General features: G+C 43.5%; 1 protein-coding gene across 5 annotated transcripts in view; it reads right to left on the minus strand.

Moving 5' to 3' along the window:
* The window catches only part of spsb4a (splA/ryanodine receptor domain and SOCS box containing 4a), an 87,488-nt gene that overhangs the window by 28,788 nt on the left and 38,442 nt on the right, over positions 1-20,258 (minus strand). For 2 of the 5 annotated variants that reach the window (XM_087832256.1, XM_087832257.1), the window contains exon 3: positions 6,600-7,558. In XM_087832256.1, coding sequence (XP_087688382.1) covers positions 6,600-7,332 — 733 coding nt within the window. In that variant the 5' untranslated portion in view covers positions 7,333-7,558. Of the gene's footprint in view, positions 1-6,599; positions 7,559-15,087; positions 15,348-15,472; positions 15,622-20,258 lie in introns of those variants that run through there. The other 3 variants (XM_087832258.1, XM_087832259.1, XM_035906059.2) reach the window with 3 other exon arrangements.

The following is a 20,258-nucleotide window of genomic DNA, read 5'->3' on the forward strand; positions in this document are numbered from 1 at the left end:
TTGGGATTCTCAATTAAAGTTGTATAATCGACTCGGGCAAAGGCACCACTCGACAGCAGTTGAGCTGTTAGCTACGGTAAGGTCATTAGCTATTTTAAGTCGACAAGCTTAAGCCTGGAAAAGGTTACCCCAGTTTCTCTCTAAAGCTCTGTGAATGAAGCTGCATAAAAGCCAGCCAGTGATTATTGCTGTGAGATCATAGATTATTGCATTTTTAGGCCCAGGAACAGCTCGAGATAAGCTAAGTACACTGATAAACAGCTTTACACTGATTATTTTAACTAAATATTTGAAATATTCACACGGATTAAGATTAAAAATCTCAAATGTCGTTATATGCATTAGATTGTGTTTGAGTATGTCTAAAACACTGATTCATATTCCAGCACTTGTCCTTTTACTAATCAGACCGACGTTTGCCCTGGAGCTCTTCATTAGCACCCGGTTTCAGCGCTGCTCCATGATTCCCACATCATCTATCAGTTTATGTGACCAGAACCGACACCAGTGGCTCGACATGACTTTCAATTTGGCCCTCGTTCGCTCTGTACACCTCCCGTCTTCTTCATCTCTAATAGCGCTCCTTCCCTTCTTTGCCTTTTATCAGCCTGTCTCTGTCAGTCCTCATTCTAGCTGCCAATCTGTGATTATTCCCACATTTCAGAGCTGCCTCCATCGCACTTTCCATGCACTTTTTTTTAGCTATATTTATCTGTTCAGTTCTCTCTATTCTGTTCTCTTTTTCTCCTTCCTCACTCCTGTTGCTTTTTTAGTGCCTCTTTTTTCTTAAAGCTTTGACACTAGAGAGCATAATAAAATCACCATCCTCACTTTTTAGGCTCTGTTTAGTTCATGTTCTCTGTTTGCCTTTTATCTCTCGCATGTCGCTGGTTTCCCCTCCGCTCTTCTCCAATTCTTTACTTTGTCTATCTCCATTTTATTTTTTTATGTTTTCTATGCCTCTTTCTTCTCTTCTTCGCTGCTCATCTCTGCTGTTAAATATTTGATTGTGAGCACACTGAGATGACACCACCGTTCCCCGCTGCAGCCGAGGGTGTTTAGATCTCAAAGCAGAGGATGGAAAAAGAAACATGAGGCACTTTCAAACCTCCATTTGAGCTTTTTCTGTGTCATTTAATCCTGTTTTGCAGTGTCAGAGCATCCAATCAGAGGTGTTCTTAATATTATATATCAAGAAAGGCAGAGTCCCAGAACATATCAGAGGCATTCGGCCACTGAGGACATTTAATTTAGGCAGAACAGTTGTTGCCGTAGCTTCTTCTGAGACAATTTGCACAAGCTATTAAGCTACTGCGTAGGCACTACAAATTAGCCAGTAAAAAATTTGCACAATTAGCAGAGCAGGTGCAAAAACAAAGTGCTCTCTCAATTATGGATGATCAAAATATTTCGAAGAAATCAGTGTCGGGTTGTTTAAAGAAAAGCACAAAGTATAACTTTTCTTCTTTTCCCCCCTCCCCACAGTGTGTGGGCTACAAAGAAGCTGCTTATAGCTAAATGTGCAAAGGAGCAAACACTTCGGGGGAAACGAACGAACAAGACAGAGAAAAACAAACCAGTGATGCATGCAAATGTGACAGTAAAAAGCACAGGGAGACATATCAGGGAACCATAAAGAGCAGGATGCAAGCCTAAGGCTGGCAGCCAAGTTAAGCTAAATCACCAACCCAGTGACCCACATATCACAGCCAGCAGTTGGTGCGAAACTCCACGCACTAGCTCAGGAAGCTGAGTCACTGCTCCTAACATGAATGCTGATGGTTCAGATACTGGCATCCCGTCCATCCATCCTGGAGTGAAATTTACATGCAAAAGCCAAATAATAAGGAAATTAACGAGCGCTAAAGTATCCAAATTAAAAATGTTGGGTTTAATTTTATATGCTGTGGTTTTATGACGCCCACCTTTAAATTTCCCACATGCCACAATGCTCGACTTCACAGTGATCTTTGAAACGACTTCAATAGAAAGTAGTCACTTCCTCGAGGACGAGTTGCTTTTCTGTTTTCAAAAATAAACATTTCTGTCCTTTTACCGACACACAATTTTAAAAAACCCTCACCGTATTTTAGCGCCTGCAGAAATCTGAGACGGGAGCGCCTCAAAACCGCAGCAGATCTAAGAAATCCAAATCTGCATGACTTAATATCACAAAGGAGGGCAACTGAGTTTGTGCCGACTTTGTTTTGATCTGATAAACCAGCACTTGAACAAAAACTGCAATCATTACTATAAAAGCTCTGGAAAGGTTAAATACTTTCAACTAAAGAGTGAATTCCTGATCATTTATGAACCTAAAAAGACAGACATCAATTAAAGTGTTCCTACTGACAGACAGTGCGCTTTCTGGGGATCTTAGGGTGCCATGATCTTCATGTAAACAACCCAGACACAACTAAGACCGCTGTGTGACGTTCTAGTGAGTAGGTGGCTGCAGCTGGTTTAGGTCTGACCTGGAGTGTGTAAGCTCATGTGATGCAGACTAAACAGTAGGAGAGAGGGAGGGAGGTCAGGGTGTCAGCTCTCAGCTGGCTTACAGGAGAAAGAAACTGGGTCACTTCACGTCGACAGATCTACTGGAATGTGAATAATCCCGAATAAGCCGGCAGTTGTGATTTTGACTGTGAAGTATAAATTAATGGCAGAGAAAACCGTGTGGTAGTGCCGGTGTCTGTGAAATGCTGCAAAAAGAAAAGTTCAGCATTTTAATATTTTAAGATTCATTTTTCATCATTTTTAATGTGTTTTTTGTGGTTTGTGTTGCAATACCAACAATACCAGCTTTTTCAGCTCAGAGAGCTGATCAGCTGTGCGCCTGTCACACATCCCTTACTGTGCAAGCCCTTCTCTCTCGCTGCCTTTGTGCTCCGCTTCCACCCTTCTCCTGATAAAACTTCAGTATGCTCGCTGCGACTTGCAGATGTTATCCTGCTTTTACCAATTCTCTCAGCTGTAACCGTCTCTCTTGGGTTTTCTTCCATTCTTTCACTCTCTCTCCCACCTTATCTGCTCCCCCCCCCAACCTTTTCAACCCTGTTTTCCCCTTTGCTTCCCTCACAGCCCATGATGCAACAATGACTGGTCGGCTTAATTGTCTGTATGGATAAATCGTATGACAGCTGTTGGACGGGGGAACTATTCAGCCACGTGAGAAAACCACGCAGACATTGGCTTCACCAGCAGGAAAGAAATTCTGGACAAGTAACTGTAGTGAAAACCATCCCCAGAAATTGCATTTTATAAGCTGATAACAGCAATATGTGCCCAGAAACTGCATTTAATTATTCAGAGAAAAAAGGGAATTATATTCTGGGTGGTTTGTAAATTAGCTGTTAAACTGCCAGATTTTGCAGTGGCATTCTGCATAATGTGTGCTGGAGTACAAAGACAGGAGAGAAAATGGCACATATCAGGGCTAAAGCTCCCATTTTAGCTAATCAAAGTGCCACTAATTGGCACAATTATAGACACAGGACAAGAGAAAACTATGAGCGGAAGAAAAAGAACCAAGGAGAAGAAGGAGAGTGTCCTTTAAGGTTGCAAAGAAATTAGCTGCATATGTAGTTTATGTAACATAGCATCTATTAAGTTAAATATACTCTAACTGGCAAACAGATCAGTTCACATGTTTATGGAGGACGCCTCTGAAGGAAGAGGGCTCACATGTGCAGGACAATGCAGACTGAAGTTCATATCCGTTTCTGGTCACTTTGTGCAATCTTACAAAAACTGCCATGAGCCTGAAGTGCTGCTGGCTTCATCGCTCTCCGGTGTGTCACTGCAGGAATGGGATTAATGATCTCAGGTGGAGCAAAAATGACGATCACAGAGCAACAGGGGCCTGAGCTGGAGTGATGAGAAAAGCAAACAGGGTGACGTGAAGACGGCGCACCAACAAATCTCTTTTTAATACCCGGCAATCGCGTTGTTTCTTCCTCCAATAATAATTTACAAACAGCCCAACGGTGGCTTCTCATAGGTCGGCTCATTAGATACAGTCACTGCCGAGCGATTACCGTGAAAAAAGAAAACAAAAAGGTGAAACAACGTCTGTTCTTCGGCTGACCACACAATCATGGTTTGCTGTGCACACAGACACTCCTTTACTCACAGGCAGACAGCAATTATGACTTCATTCTCTCTACTCGAGTCATCCGCAGGGCAGACGAGCCGATTCAATCCAAAACTGATACTGAAAGAAGCTGCCGCACAGACTGTAATCACAGCCTGCCCTGCGTCAAAGAGACCCTGCTTTAGGCTGTTTACTTCACCTTTTCACTACACCCTTGAAATATCACTCACTGCTGTCTTTGTTTGGAATTCAGAGCGACGCCTGGAGCGCTAATAACCCAAAACGACGTCTCAGCAACAAATGAGTGGAATCAGAAACCGAATGAATTGTTACGGATTTAGTAGTCCGAGCGGACTTCCCCTACCTTAGGCCTCTCTCAAACACGCTTTTGTTTCCGTGTGTTTGCGCACACATTCACATGAGATTTCATTTACTTTGTTTGGGAAATTCTGAATGCACGGCTGTATAATAAAGACCGTATTCTAATAAAAGCTGTGACTGGTTACAGTTAGTTAGATATTTCTTGCTCTCTACAACCAGTGTCTTCCCAAGATCCCCTGATTTTTGAGTCTTCTTCATTCTGTTTTGTACTCTGACCAAAAATATGTATTTTTTTTAATTTCATGCCGTGTCAGTGTCTATCTCTCATACACACATCTCAGCCGGCTTGCGACGATGGGCCTCTACCCTCCTCCCTGCATTAAGCTTTACACACAGCCAAACCTCATTTCACAGCATGAAGGCTGTAAGATTGTAGAAGCGAGTGCTTTAAAACGGACTCAATATTCTACATAAATGAAAAATGACTGAGGTACGGTGCTTTTAAGCAGTCAAACAATGTTTAATAGTGACAGGTTGGAGATTAAAAGATTTAAATGCACACATATAACAGGAGTTAAACTGAAGGATAGAAAATAAATACAGTTCAGGCAAGAGGGGTTTTTTTCTGATTCATATTCCAGTTGGCCAGCTGCAATTTTAAGCCAAAAAAACCCCCCCAATTTAAAGCTGGAATTACGCCTGTTATTTTTTTTAGAGAAGAAAATGGGCTCTTGGTGTCATGGTGTCCCTGGAGAGCAGAGAAGTTTTGAGAGAAAAAAAAATTGAGATGATTGGGCAAAGAGAAATGAGATGTAACAAACTACAGAGAGCGACGGGTTTTCCTTTGAGATTGCTGTTGGGGTTACACACAAAAGCACACCCTGTTGTGAAATCAAATAAGACCCACAGGGCTCAGCGAACTAAAAGGGAGGGAGATTATAAGCCTGTTGTCACAACACACCCTTTCCCTTCCTGGCAGGTGTGTGTTCATACGTGTAAGTGTCCGTGATGTGCGTCTAAGTGAGCTTTTAACGAGACGTTCAAAGCATTACTGTTTAGACTGTGATGGAGGAGCCTGGCTCTTCTCTTTTGGCGCGCACATGCAGACAGTGGGAGAGACTTCAGAGATCAAAGAAAACAATCACAAGCAATCTGTTTACCCAATCAAAACCAAAAAACCTGCAGAAGAGTAATTTAAACTACGAATATTTCATGTGTGCACCATATGTCTGGTCTGCCACAGCAATTTGAAACACAGTTAGCTCATGATACACTTCTACAGCTGGAAAAAAGCCAAATCACTGAAAAATATAACAAAATCAACCCAACGCATCCATCGCTAACATCTGACTGCTTTGTTTAAAAAAAACACCTTCTTTGTCTTTGTGAAATAACTCAAGACTCCTCTCCGGCTTCAAGCATCGCTAACGAAAGCACTTCAATTTAAAAAGAAGAAGAAAAAACCACTAGAAATTGCACACTCAAACCGCTGAGACACTAATGCTTTCAGTACTGAGTACTGAATAATGAATGTTGCAGAACACGTGGACTCCTTCCAGTGGTACTCAAACTAATTTTCACCCCGTTTGCTGCCAAAGAAAGTGTGTCAGATTTGCAATCTCAGAAGAGTGACACAACAAACTGAAATTCTTACAACATCACGAAGGCATGCGTCGTATTACGACACCGCCACATTAGTTTAGTTCAGTGGTTTCCTTTTTTTTCTTTTCCTTTTTTTTTTTTATATCAGGCATTTTTTGTAGATAGGTCATCTAAGGCAGCGGTCCCCAACCCCCGGGCCTCGGACCGGTACCGGTCCGTGAGTCGTTTGGTACCGGGCCGTGAGAGTTGAGGCTCAGGTGTGAAATGTATGGTTTTCAGGGTTTTTATCGGTTTTCAGCGTTATTTTGTTATCGGTTTTCCTGGGTCTTTTCACGTGTGTTATGAATAAATCTTCTTTTTTTCGGTACTGGTACTAGTTTTATTTTGTTGCATTTATCCGCGACACCTTAAAGGCCGGTCCGTGAAAATATTGTCGGGCATAAACCAGTCCGTGGTGCAAAAAAGGTTGGAGACCGCTTATCTAAGGTCATGTGATTATGAACTCTGAGTAGTCTCCACTACTACTATTACTGCTGGATTATGTTCATAATGTGTAAATAGTCACCAAAAAGCAATTACTTACGATCCAGGCCGTTGATGTACTTCATGGATATCTCACAATGTCCCCAAACGGCGCTGACGATGGGATACAGTTTCTTTCCTTTCAGTCCTCTAAATGCCACTCCTAGATACTGTCCATCCACCATAAAACTTAAGGTCCCTTCGTCCATGTCCAGTATCACTAGCAGAGAGTCCGGAAGGGTGAACGACTCCTCCGGCTCCAGGAAACAAGGGTAAGAGGGCAGTGAGCTGTGCGCCCTGTTCTTACTGTCGTGGTAGAGCCTATTACGTCCCAGATCCCAGCCCCAGGACTCGCAGTCTGACCCCACTAACGCTGTGTAGCCAACAGAATGTAAAGGAGCTTCGGAGGTTGCCACTCCGACCACAGCGTGGGTGCCTCGCTGCCGGACGGGCCAGTTGATCTTCCATACATGGAGTCCCCTCGTGTATCCGACCCGCCCCCGGATGCAGTCCGTGCTCTGAGCGACAGGGTGGCGATGAAACGTTAACTTATCGTCCTCTTTGATGAAGATGTTAAGCGACCGGTCATCGGCGTTCCACGCGTGACGGAGTTGAGTCTCCAGTCCAGCGCACGGCATGTCCAGTAGGAGATCCAGCCTGGGAGGTTTGAAGAAATCCGGGCCCCTTAGCTCAGGGTGCTGCCGGCGATGAGTCAGGGGTCGGTAGGATGGGGAGCCACCGCTTTCCCCGCGACCATCTACTGATTTAATGCTGCCAGAGATCTTTTGGCCCATGGCTGCGGTGCAATGACTGACAGAAGGAAGAGGAAGGAAGAGGGGAAGGAGGAGTCGCTGCAGGTGGGTTCTTGCACGGAGCCTGACGTTACCTCATCAATGCAGTGAAGCTGAGGAGTGTGTTTCTAACTGGAGAGTGGTAAAGGGAGATGAAGGTGTACGAGAGACCTGTGTGATCTGGTTTCATGCCACAGATTTCTTCAGAAAGACAGAGCCGCTGTCACTCCTGTTGAGAGAAGCACAAGAGGAAAAACACGTAAATAAAAGCAGAGATATGAATACCAGTCGTTAGCAGATATCAAAAAAAGAAAGAAAATGTAGAGGAGCTGAAAGAGAAGCACAGTGATGGCAACGGGTGGCAAAACGTATTGTTTCACAGATTTTGTGTGGCTTTGATTTCAGAGAAATACACAATGAACAGGACAATTACTGGCACAAAGACCCGTGTATTTCCTCTGACTCATCATGCATCCTACCAAGAAAGTCATGCGCCGGTGCCAACACACGTATGTTACCGTGCAAACATTGCCCAGTTGTGCAACATAGCCCAGATCTGAACCTGCCACACTCTCATTTAGTTAATGCAAATTTAATGGGTATTGCCTGAGTCTGCAAAAATATCAACAGAAGGCAAACGGAAAGCAGAAGGTAATAATTTATCTCCAATCCTCTGTGTAACGGAGTTGAAAACGTCAGCTAGTCTGCATGCCGAGGCGTTTGGTAAAATGATGAAACATGGCTCCAGTTCTGTCTTTGACGCTCATGTGTGTGACACACATAAAACAAGAGCGAGCTGTGACCACAGTTAATGCTTTCATTTTTAGGAAACAGTTTGCGTTTTCATTGGTAAAAATCAGTTTCCACTGTAGGCGCTTTAAGTTTTAGTTTAGTTTTTAGTTAGTTTCCTGTTATTTCACTTCCACTTTGGGAATCCAAATCATTAATTTCTCTCAATCCGGTCACGTCATTATAACATTCTTGTGATATTTCTATTTGATTTACGCACATCTAAATAAATTGGAAATTGGACATTTAAATAGACAAAAAAATAACTTGTTTATTTTAGTAATTATTTTTAAAGTTGTTGCAGTAAACGAATTGAAACCCTTATTTCAGGCTGCGAAGCTGCTACAAAGACACGATTTCTCGTTGTCACACGCATACAGGCAGGTTCGGTGCACTTCAACCAACGTAATGATCTCTTCCTGGAACGACAGCTTCTGCTTCCTGTTCACAGGAAAACAGCCACACTTCATGCAAACGGGGAAGTGAATCACACAGCTCCCTGCATGTCTGCTGCTTGTATTTACCTCATCCTGAATAAGCCACAAAGTGACTGTCTGTGTGTACGTGCGTGTGTGTGTGTGTGTGTGTGTGTTAAATGAACTGACGCTTCTTCTGGTAAGAGTGTCTCACACTTCAATATGAGTGATTCGCACCTTATTTACCTGTCAACACTGCGCTGTGTTACAAAAAAATGTGAAAGCACAAAAGGCAGCTACCGAACATCTAACCTCGTTCTGCTATTGACAATACAAACTGCTATTTATGGTTTACATGAGAAACTGCTCTGCTACTGTATCTAAATTTCCAAATAGGGTCTATTGTCTCATTTTTTTTTACTCAAACTAGTTACTTAAGCCTAAAAAAATGACATTGAGATAAAAAAAAAATATTTCAATAAAGTACATTTTTACAAAAGTTTCTCAAACTCTGTTTTTGTTTTTGTTTGTTTTTTTTTACTGTAGATTAAGATTGGGGACTGAATGGCAAAATATCTGAAGGTTAACAATATCAAAAAAAGTAAGGTATAACTAAAAACAATGGTGAAAAACTCATAGTCTGTGGACAGGGCTGACCCTCAGCCATCACAGCTGAAATGCCTCACCCCAACCCTAATTCAAACCTTTTAACTCCACACAGGATCAGTTCAAATGTCGTCATTTTCCTCAAAGTCCTCACACCCGAGCCCTAAAGCTGGTCCTCAGAAAGATATTCCACAACACGAATACGAGCGTCTCGTTTTGACCACGTGCATTTTCCAGTTCTCTCTCTTGCTCTCTTTCTTTTTCCCCTCTCCGTGAAGGTCATGGCACCTACCAGCCACACCAGCCAATGTATGCCACTACTCAGTTCACTCCTCAGCATGAAACGACTCAGCGCTCGGACACACACACACACACACACACAAACAGACAGAGCACAGACAGCTGCCACAGTGTGTGTCATCACTGCTGGCAGGTGGGTCAAGGGTGGACGCTGCATGGAAGATTTCAACAGTCATCGCCGCCAAACCTCAGCCAAGGAAAACATCTCTCTCAGCGTCTTTATACATGTGTCTCAGCTGGTTCAGTCTGGCACGGCACGTGGCATTACGGAGCCGTCATCAAGGAAGCACTTGACCTCTGACCTCCATATCGTCACGGTCACCGTTGCATAGTAACCTCGCAAGAAGCTGGTGGTGGGCTGGCATACTGCTGCGAGTAGCAGCAACATGCTTCCACCATCTGTTGTTTACTTTCCCTCCCTCCATCTTCCTCTTCTCCTGCTACCGGCTCCTTTAAGACTGCACTCATCCCTTCATGCAGTCAGTTAGAGTTAGGCAGGTATGGAGTGGACAGCAGCTGACGTAGAGCTACGCACGTGCCAAATACACACACATGCAAAAGAAGGCAGGGGTTTTTTTTCTAATAACTCCATGATTATTGTTTTCTTGGTCAATTAATCATTTGATCTATAATGTCACAAGATAGTACGCGATTGTGCACCGCCACTATTGTGGTAGGAGATATCAATTTTCTTTTACTAGTTTAAATTAGGAGTTTGATTAGCTTTAATATGGAAGGAATATGCAAAGGTAGGATAGGATAGGGAGGATCAGAAGAGAGACTAGAAAGAAAAACGAAGGAAAAAAAAGCTAAAATAGACGATCGGCAAAGTCGTCTTTAAGATATGACACAAAGAGAAAAAAATTCCACTAACAGTGAGGTGAAAAGTTGGAAAAGAATGAGATAAGAAGGCAGGTAGAGGGCAGTGCAGCTGGTGTGGGCTGGCTTCATCTGGCTTCTCCTGCTGTACCACTAACAAGCTGCCGCCACCTGGAAGCTCGGGGGAGGTGTGTGTGTCTGTGAGTATGTAACATTGTATTAGAGGCGTGCACTGTGTGCGCGAGTGCGTGTGAGTGTGTCGGCCTGTCTCACGGACTGTGTTTCATTTGAAACTGACCAGCAAGCTCTGACTGGGAAGACAGGCTTTGAAGTCACACACACAGACACACGCATGCAGGGACAGCTCACACACAGGGAAAGGAAACTGCCGAGGAACCTCTCACTCATACTGCACCACCCTCTGAGAACACACTAGAAACGTCTGTGGGCTTTTCCACAAAAATTACGCCAAGAACCCTGAGCGCTGTGTTTATAAAAATAAAACCGTTTTAAAAATAAAACTGTGATTAACAGAAACCGAGTTGTCCCGAGTCTTCAGCACAGTCTTTAATGCGCCGGTGTTTACTGCGAGTGTGCACTCGCTTGGCAGTTAATCACGGACTTTTAAAGAAACGACGCAGACGTTTACAAAGGATAACGGCTAATAGCTTCCTGATTATCGGTTCATTCGTGAATGTCTAGCCTGAGAGTCACAGCCACCTTTAGACAGCGACAGCAGAAGAAATCATACGTATTATCGTATTATTATATTCTTTGGAAATCTACTTACTCACCTGCCTTGCCACAAACACCACTTAAATCTGTCTGTTTAATATACCAGCAGCTGGTTAGTTCAATACAGGCGAGATAGCAGTTTTCCCTTTGTTTTATTATTTATGCTGAGCTAACTATGCAGGCTGCTCGCTGTAATTTTCTATCAGGGGCGTTTTCAATCTTAATTTACTTCATCTGCAAGAAAGCAAATTAGCCTATTTGCCAAAATGCCAATTTAAGACATTCTCATTCATTTAGAGCAAAAAGGTTATGACATGCAACAGAGCCAGACTCAATTTCAGTCAAACAGATGCATCCATTTAAACACAATGAGCAGCGAGCTGAAAGTTCGCGTGTCTGTTTCAGTTACTGAACAAGAAATTCAGCAGCTTCCTCCTGACATATTGAGGTGTCTGTTTTTTCCCCTCTGAAGGAATGTCAACGGGTTGGCTTTAAGAATTTAAGAAAAACAGTTAAAATATCTATTAATTATTCTTTAGTGTAAAATTCACCACGCAGCGCCACAGATGTCTGTCAGGAAACACTGTAAAGCTTTGGAGCAGGCAAACAAACTTCATGTGTCTCATGATTTTGTTCTGCTCAACCCTGCTTTGCCTTTTTGTTCGAAGCCCAAATGTGAACCTTGCCTGTCACTCCAAATTACCGCAACTTTGCATCATTCTCGTGACGTCTGAAAATGAATCACAAAATGGTCACTTCTTCCACTTTCCACTCCTGGGAGGACATCTGGGCACCACAGCGTACAAAACCAGCACTCACACACAATCCCAAACACACATTTATAACATACAGCATCTCTTCATAGCAACAGCTGTACCCACTAGATTAAACAAACTACCATCCTCTCTACATTGCTGACATTCATTCCTACTGAGGGAATCCCTGGGTAGATGAAGATGCCAGAGCCAGACATAAACTGTACCGTCTGGCTCCTAACATGATGTCAAAATACAGACAGAGACAGTGGACTGGGATTTTAAACTCCTCCAGCTGATGACACCTCTGGACTTATTAGGCTTCAGCAGAATGAGACGTTACCACGCTCTATCGCAGTCACCCTTTGTAGGTTTGACCCTCTCGCTTTCCTGTCTCTTCACACAGCTGTTTTCAACAGCTTTCCTGTATTTGCTACACTCTCCTTAAATTCTCTCTCAGCTCTCATTCCCGCTGCCTCACCCATTTGTCTCTGCTACCCTCTCTCTGCCTTCCAGTGCCACTAAATCCAGGGAGACTAGCAGAACTGACACCCTATCAGTTTGTAATGGCGTTTAGCGTGTGGCATGGCAATGCAAGCTCAGCAAGCAGAAAAAGCACAGGTTGCAAAACTCCGGACATAGCTGCATACTATTGCACATGCTCACTGTCGCAAACACTCTCTCACAGATAAAATGACACATGTACCGTGAAAGTTAATGGCTGCCTTTTACCTTTTCCCACTTTTTTTTTTTTTACTCTATCTCTGATGCATTGCTTTTGATGGATTCCCGCTCGCTCTCCTTCTTTGTTCCATCAGTGTGTTAACTCTTTACAGAGTTAACTTTACAAAGACGCTGCCTGGAACGACGCTCCCTAATGAATCATGTTCCATCTCCTACATCTTCCTCCTCGGTTCACATTAATGTGCTCTGCTCTTTCGCCTTAATATTAAACAGAATAACGGGTGACTTAGGAACTGAAACTGATCTACTTTCCAGCATTATGAAACTCTACGATGCAGAGGATGCTGTCTGCTTCTAAGCTGCTATGCTTCTTCCATGCCTGTCGCAACACCTTAAAAATCCATGGCGCCCTAAGGGAAGACCATTAGCGCTACAGTGATTGAGCACCCCTTTATGGACAGCTATGCAGAGCCTATTCACCCCTCTCTCGCAGACATATGGACACACGTGTCCACACACAGACGCGGCCTTGGCAATGCCATACATAAAGCTTTCTGGGGCAGCTGTGGCAGATTCACAACCCCAGCAGTAAAAAAACTGCATCAAATTCTGTGTGAATATGACGCACTGCTGCTGCCTCGCTCACTTAGCTGAGCCGCTTCCACTAGTGTGATGAAACGTGTCACGCCCACACAAGTGAAAGCACAACCCAGGAATTTTTGAAAACATATATACATATATACCTCGTATGATGTAATGATGTCGAAAACTCTGAGTCACAGATATTCTGTTTATACAACTACAAAACACTGGGGAGTTTTTTGGAGCTAAAAGTTTATTAATTAGTCAACCTGCAAAACGCACATTTAGAATTCTAATAAAGGAAAAACCCATAGCAGCATGTTAACATACTGACATGCTGACGTACAGGAGTGATGTTACCCTTTTAGCCACACTAACTAAAAATTGGCTTCTGGGCTTTAAAAGTGACATCAGCGCTCAAGCGTCTGGCATGTGTATTCTTTTTACTGACCAGCAGGAGGCGACACTACTGACTGCAAACAAAGCTCAGCACTACAGAAGCATATGGGAAAATGACCTCCAGCTCCCACGATCTGTGAAGCCATTACACTCTTTGCTGGTGACCTGATGGCTAGGTTGAACTCTTAACGCACACCCCCATTAGTCAAAAAGGACAATAATGCAATGCACGCTTTAGGGCGGGCCTATCATTGTGACCAGCTCAAGGCTTGATGTCAGGAGGACGTCTAGTTGCATCTCTTAGATGCAGTTTATGGCTAACCATTTTTGCTAAGCGACATTTGGTAATGAGGATAAACCTCAAAATTCAGCTGATAACAATGGGGCTGTCATGAAATAAAAATATTGGCTGAATTACATTTTTTGATCTAATGATGGCAACCAAAGCTTCGTGGCATTTCACTCAGTTGTTTATGCCATCCGAGTTAGGCAAAAGTGCTGGACCAACATCCTGACATTTCCATCGGATCAGCATCGTGTAACAACTTGTTATATTTGAGATTTAGACACCTGGACTGGCAAAACCAAAATAATGGAAACTGTATGTTTTAGGATTGAGACACAGCTCACATGGTGCTCTGCTCGGATATCTGATTGAGAAAAGTACACACACACACACACACACACACACACACACACACACACACACACACACACACACACACACAGAGTGAGAGAGAATGAGAGGGACACAGCATGACACTGAGAACCCTCCCCACTTCTCTTAGTTTTTAAGAAGAGAAAGACAAAAAAGGAATTACAAAATCAACAAAAGCTGTCAGAAAATGTTAAATAGCAGCGGCTGCAAAGGAGTAAAGCTGCATGGATCTGGATCTGAGTGAAATAAAGAGAGCTTAAGGGAGCAAAAAACAATGGAAGGGTTGGAAGAGAGAGAAAACAGCGGTCAGCAGCTGACAAAACAAAAGGATAAAGTCAGAAAGGAGAGCTGCTATCTCTCTATCCCAGAATGGACTACACAAATACGCCCTCCTGCCCCAATCCATAGACTAAACACAACAGTGAGAGAAATGCTACTGCGGTGCGAGCAGTCAGGTGCTCACAAATATATAGACAAACAATAGTGTTTAAAAATAAAAAGCAGGATCTATCTTATTGCATGTGAGCAGGGGGGAAATCCAGAGGTAGTTTATCTCAGAACTCCCAACTGTCTCTCTCCCAAACAAAAGCTGACCCCCCCACACACACACACACAGACGCAAGCAGACACACACAAATACACATACACACACAGGGGTATCCCAGCTGACCAGCTGAGACCTCGAGACCATTAAGAGAATTAAAAGCAACAGAAGGTGAGCAAGAAGAGGGAGAGCCGGAGGGAGGAGAGGCTCAGTGTGAAGCAGCATCCATAAGAGGAGGAAATGTTTCCAGCAAAAGCAGCAATGCGTAGGCTCATCACCGTCTCTCGTAAACATGATGAAAAATGAATCATACTAACAGCGACTTTTAACCTTCATCGTCTATCCCTGTATGAACTGTCACAAAGGGCACTTCATCGCTCTAAGGCTGCTCTGTTTCTTCCACAAGTACACACACTCCTGAAATAGCAACAATCTCTCTCAGCGGGATATTTGAGCAAAGACACACTTCACCTTGTAGACATCAGATCAGATCAAGCTGCTTACGGGGAATCTCCAGTGACTCTTCTCACAGCTCAGTGCGCGTAGCTGTTCAGCCTGAGTCCATGTTCAAATCCGAAAGGCAGGCGAAAAACAAGCTGAAACTCCTCCAGCCAGTCGCCGGCAGCCAGAAAACCCAAAAAGACAGGAGGAAGAAGAAGCAGCCGGCAAGTCGGACAGACAGAAAGAGAGCGAGAGAGAGAGAGACTGCTTTCCTCTGAGAGCTTCCCACCTCTCTCTCTCTTCCTCTTGCCTCCTCCTCCTCCCTCCCTTGTTCCCTCCCTTTTTTCTCTCCCTGGAGCTTATCTGTCCTGAGGCTATCACTTCTTTTCTTACCCCCCACCTTCCCCCAACTCACTTGTGCTCGAACTCCGACGAGCGTTTCCAAGGCAGCACCGTCACGATTTCCTCCGCCGCAACTCGCAGCTCCACGCTGACTTTTAGCACCACTCCAGTTTCAGTTCCACTTCAGCCTTTCCGAGAGGAGAGCTGGGGGTGGGGTGGGGGAGCGGGAGAGAGGCCTGAAAGCCGATACGTTGATCTAATCAAGCAAAGTTACCAACAGCAACCAGACCAGCAGGCAGCTGAGAGAAACACCCGGTACCCCCCCACCCCCCACCCCACCCCACCCATGACTCCCCTCTTCTCACAAAGAGCTCACACAGAGCCAACCAACCACACCAACCCCCGCCCCGACTGCTGGAGCCACACACAGACACACATGTTCACGTACACGTTCACCCCGACACGTGCACGAGCGGATCATGTGCACATTTCAGGCGATAAGGTGAGAAAGGCAGGTCGTGTCCTACGTGCACTGGTACGTGGAAAGCTACAGTTAAACACACGAGGACGACATTCTTGCAAAAGCTATTAAGCAAAAGATTTAAAAAAATAAGGTTAAAAGAATAAATAATTGTTTTCACAGTGTTTGATTACTGTTGCTGAGTACCAAGTATTCCTTTTTGTCCACTTTCCATGTGTGCAATTAGCACATTAGATTCAGTGCTGTCTGGGTGATGACCCCCGCTCTCTTTTGTTCTGCTCTATTACACTCTGTGCCGGCTGCTCTTTCCTGTTGTCACCTCCTTTATCTGCCCACAACTGCAAATTACAGCATAACTACTGCATAACTCTGAGGTGATGCGATGACTATGTTCATTTATCAGCCTTTTCCTGCAGCTACATCAGTCAATTAAGAAATCAGGAAAGTAAATAGAGTACTACAGACAAAACAAGCACATTCCGGACACTCTGTCCTCGGATCTTTCTCTCATCACCGTGTGGCATTTAGAAAACACGGCACACACGTGTTTGCTGACTCACACGCGCAGACACATTAACACATATATAGTCGTGTGGATGTGTAATCCTGCAGGACCGGGGCCCTGCCAGCTCACTTCCTGTATGAGCTTCCTTTCCCCATGACCACCGGGGAACTAAAACCCCCACGACAACACATCTCCCACTGTATCATTACATCACATGTCAGCTCAGGCATTCAAGCGCAATTTGCAATAACAGAGAGTTGTGTGAGAGTAAATCTTGGTTTGTATGACTTTTGTTTTCAGACATCTACAACTAACAGTGAGATCACGTTTAATGAGGAGTTCATGTACAACACCACCACCCCGCAACGAAAACACAAACGAGATTTCAAGGGACAGTTCAGAGTTTTGGGGACTATATTTATTGCTTTGCTGTGAATTTAAATCATTTAATGCATTCACAGCATCCCTGGATTTTACTAGAGATTACCTGATATCTAACAACAAAGACTTGTATGATGTTAGAATGCACCAATTTGTTCCAAGGTGGGAATAATGCAGATAGCAGTTCAATACCAGTGAACGAAATATGTTCTACCCAGACACCTCCTCTCACCCAGGGCAGGGCGTAGAAATACTCCAGTAGTGAGAACACGTCTGAAGTGGATTGCCCGCGTTCGTGTGTACATGTTAGAAATAGCAGTTTCAGAGAATGTGGGACAATGTCCAGATCTTATTATCCCTGAAATGTCTATATTTCATGTGTGAAAATGGTTTTGGTGCTACTGCTGGATGGCTTATGAGAAGGATGGCTGTGGCTCAGGTGGAAGAGACGGTCGACTGGATTGGTCCCTGGCTCCCCAAGTTGTCCCTGATGCATTGTTCAGCGTGTGTGTGTGTGTGTGTGTGTGTGTGTGTGTGTGTGTGTGTGTGTGTGTGTGTGTGTGTGTGTGTGTGTGTCAGTGTTAGATAAAGAAAGATCAGATTAGATTGCATGAATAGCTTTTGGATAGCTGCTATGTTTTTTGTATTTTTTTATCTAAAACATTCTGTTATGGGATTGAATCAGGAATTCTAAAGTCTCTACAAGATGTTCCATCATTGTTAGGGGTCAAGGAAATGTCTGGCAATTATGCCCACTAAACCAGCAAGTTGCTGTTTTACACATTAGTTATAGATTAAAAGAGATATATAATAGTAAACCACAGTCACACAGGCCTGGATACCGGGCAGTGACCCCCTGACAACCTCTGGTCACAAGGGAACATGTGTAATCCTTAACTAGTTGGTGAGTGGTTCTTAGCGGTGAAAATGACTGCTTTTTGGGGCTACATTAAAAATATTCTGGTGACTGGTTTCAGCGCTTCAAGTCTGAATTGGTCACTTGTATTTAAAAACTTTTATTTTGAAGGTGAACGTTCTCTTTTTCCTGTTTGCGCTGTCACTGTGTAACTTGCCTATGCTTAAAAAGTCTTTAAAATCTTAACATGAACATGGCTCCGAGTGCTGAGAACTACCACACACACACACACACACACACACACACACTTACGTCAGAGCCAGTTAACTGGCTTCATTCAGGCTCAAGGTGGAAAAGAGGAAATGTACAGATGTGAATAAACACACTGGGAGCTATGGATCACCTGAATGGGTCACAAACATTACCTTTGCCCTACATAGTGTTCATACATCTGCATGTACTCAAACCAGTGTCTTTACTGACTTGCCACTATTCTAAATACCATCCACCGAAGGTCAGTGGTTTTGAATGTAAGCACTCACTGTAGGCTTCAGGTCACTGTAGGCTAACAAGGAAGGAGTGAGAAAGGAAAGTCAGAAATCTGGGAAAGAATCTGAGATTCCATTTCCACAGAAAGCTTTTTTGTTTTTGTTTTTTGATGAAAGCGTATCTGACTTTGGACTTTCCCCGTGTTTATTTTTAGACAAACTCACATGAAATAAAGTGGAACTCCTGGTTGCTTAATTTCTGCAATCCTTTGTATTCTGTCATCATAGTCTAGGATCAGCTGTAAACACGTCAAATCACAAGGTGAAGGTATATTTTCTTGTTTATTTAATTTATGTACTTCTAATTTGCATTTAAAATACAAACCCCCAAACTCAGCCCCCTAATTCTCGTGGCTAAGAGGCTTTTCCGGGTTTTAGTTTTGGGAGACTTTGCTTCAAACCAGTGATCACACAAATTGATTGCATTTGTCCAGCATGACAGCAATAACATACTGTATGCAAAATCCAAGAAGAAGCGATAAAGTAACATTAGGTGTTAAACACAAAATCTTTCCTTTATTTTATTATACTATATAGAGATTTCATTCCTTAAGTAATTGTGTCTAAACCAAAGAAATGAATTGCCCTGAGTTTGATCACTTTAATGTTTATTCTGCTACAAAGAGAAATGTGCAGGGTAGGAAGATTTCTGTTAACTGCTTTCTATATTTTCTGCATCTCAGGGCTCATATCCATCAACGCCACTGAGTAAATTGTCAGTACGCTTCACCTTAACAAATTCTTGCATGTTTTTCCATTAATACACCACAAGACTGACTTCTGTCATCCTAAATAAGAAACCAAAGAAACTGTTTGACATTACAGCTTCAAGCTGAGGACTGCGGTACATCCCCCATCCCCTAACGGACCCTTTCGTAAATTGCCCCTGATTTTCTGCCTCAAGGCACATCCACTCTAAAGGGACCCCATGGGGTCTGAGGACACATGTGTGTGTGGGTGGGTGTGCGTATGCGCTAATCTGCAGGACAATAAGGGCACTGTCCTTACCCCACACAATTAGGGCTAGGGGCTTCACAGCTGAGCATCTTATTGACAATAGGAACTGGAAGTGTGTGTGCCCGTGCATTTGTGTGTGTGTCCTACCAACACGCGTGTCAAACACAAAGCCATCCAACTGTCCACATCGCCCAGGGGGGAGGGATCAACAGAGAGGGGGAGACGGATGGATGGAAGGGGAGAACAAAAGTGGGAGAAATGAGAGAAAAAGGGTTTGAAATGTGCCACCTCAGGGTGAAGGGTGAGGACAGTCAAAGGGACAGGCTAATATATATATACACATGTATATTTGATATAACCAGTAGAATTACTATGTACTGATGGAAAAGCGACAGGAGTAAGGTAATAAAAGTGTGCTGATGGAGGACAGAAAAGAATCAGCTGTTTTATATGGATCCAAATCACAAAGAGGATGTAGTCCCACATATAATCCTTCATAAAACCACAATATGTTATTTTTATTTGGGGTTTTGTGGGAATTAAACAAAACACAGATAATCTGAATTAGTGAGATTTAGAGGTAGGTGGATGCTGTCTGTCTTCTGTCACCAGTCTCTCTATTAATCTCAATTTGCTGGGTGCGGGCTATAGCTTTATATTTTACAGACGGACGAGAGATTGACATCAGTTTTCCCATATAACTCCTAAAGTAATAAACTGAGGTTGTTTTGATTTCTCCTGGAGGTTCTTGGTACCAGTTCACACAACCTGCCATCAATATCGAGTAGTCTCCACCATCCTTTAACTGACCTCCCATCCTTGAACCTAAGGTGCAATTACCCGCAAAATGTCCTCATGTCTGCGGGATGTCCACGTCTTTAAATCTTGAAGGAATACGTCCTTGAAGGTGGACATTTATCGTCCCTAGTGTAAGAAGAGTTCACCAACACTTAGCTGTCATACTGCGTGAAATAAAATGCTTACAGGAAAAAAAAAAAGAGGGTGCACAGTTCCTTTTCCCTCTTGCACACATCAGTGCTGACCATCTGAGTACAGCAGGTAGGCGTTAATTCAGACTGGCTGCACAATCAATGATGGTAAATGGAGGCAGCAGGAGGGACAGACAGTGAT

This window comes from Neolamprologus brichardi, chromosome 18, assembly GCF_056152115.1.
Source record: "Neolamprologus brichardi isolate AB-2024 chromosome 18, ASM5615211v1, whole genome shotgun sequence".
NCBI lineage: Eukaryota > Metazoa > Chordata > Actinopteri > Cichliformes > Cichlidae > Neolamprologus > Neolamprologus brichardi.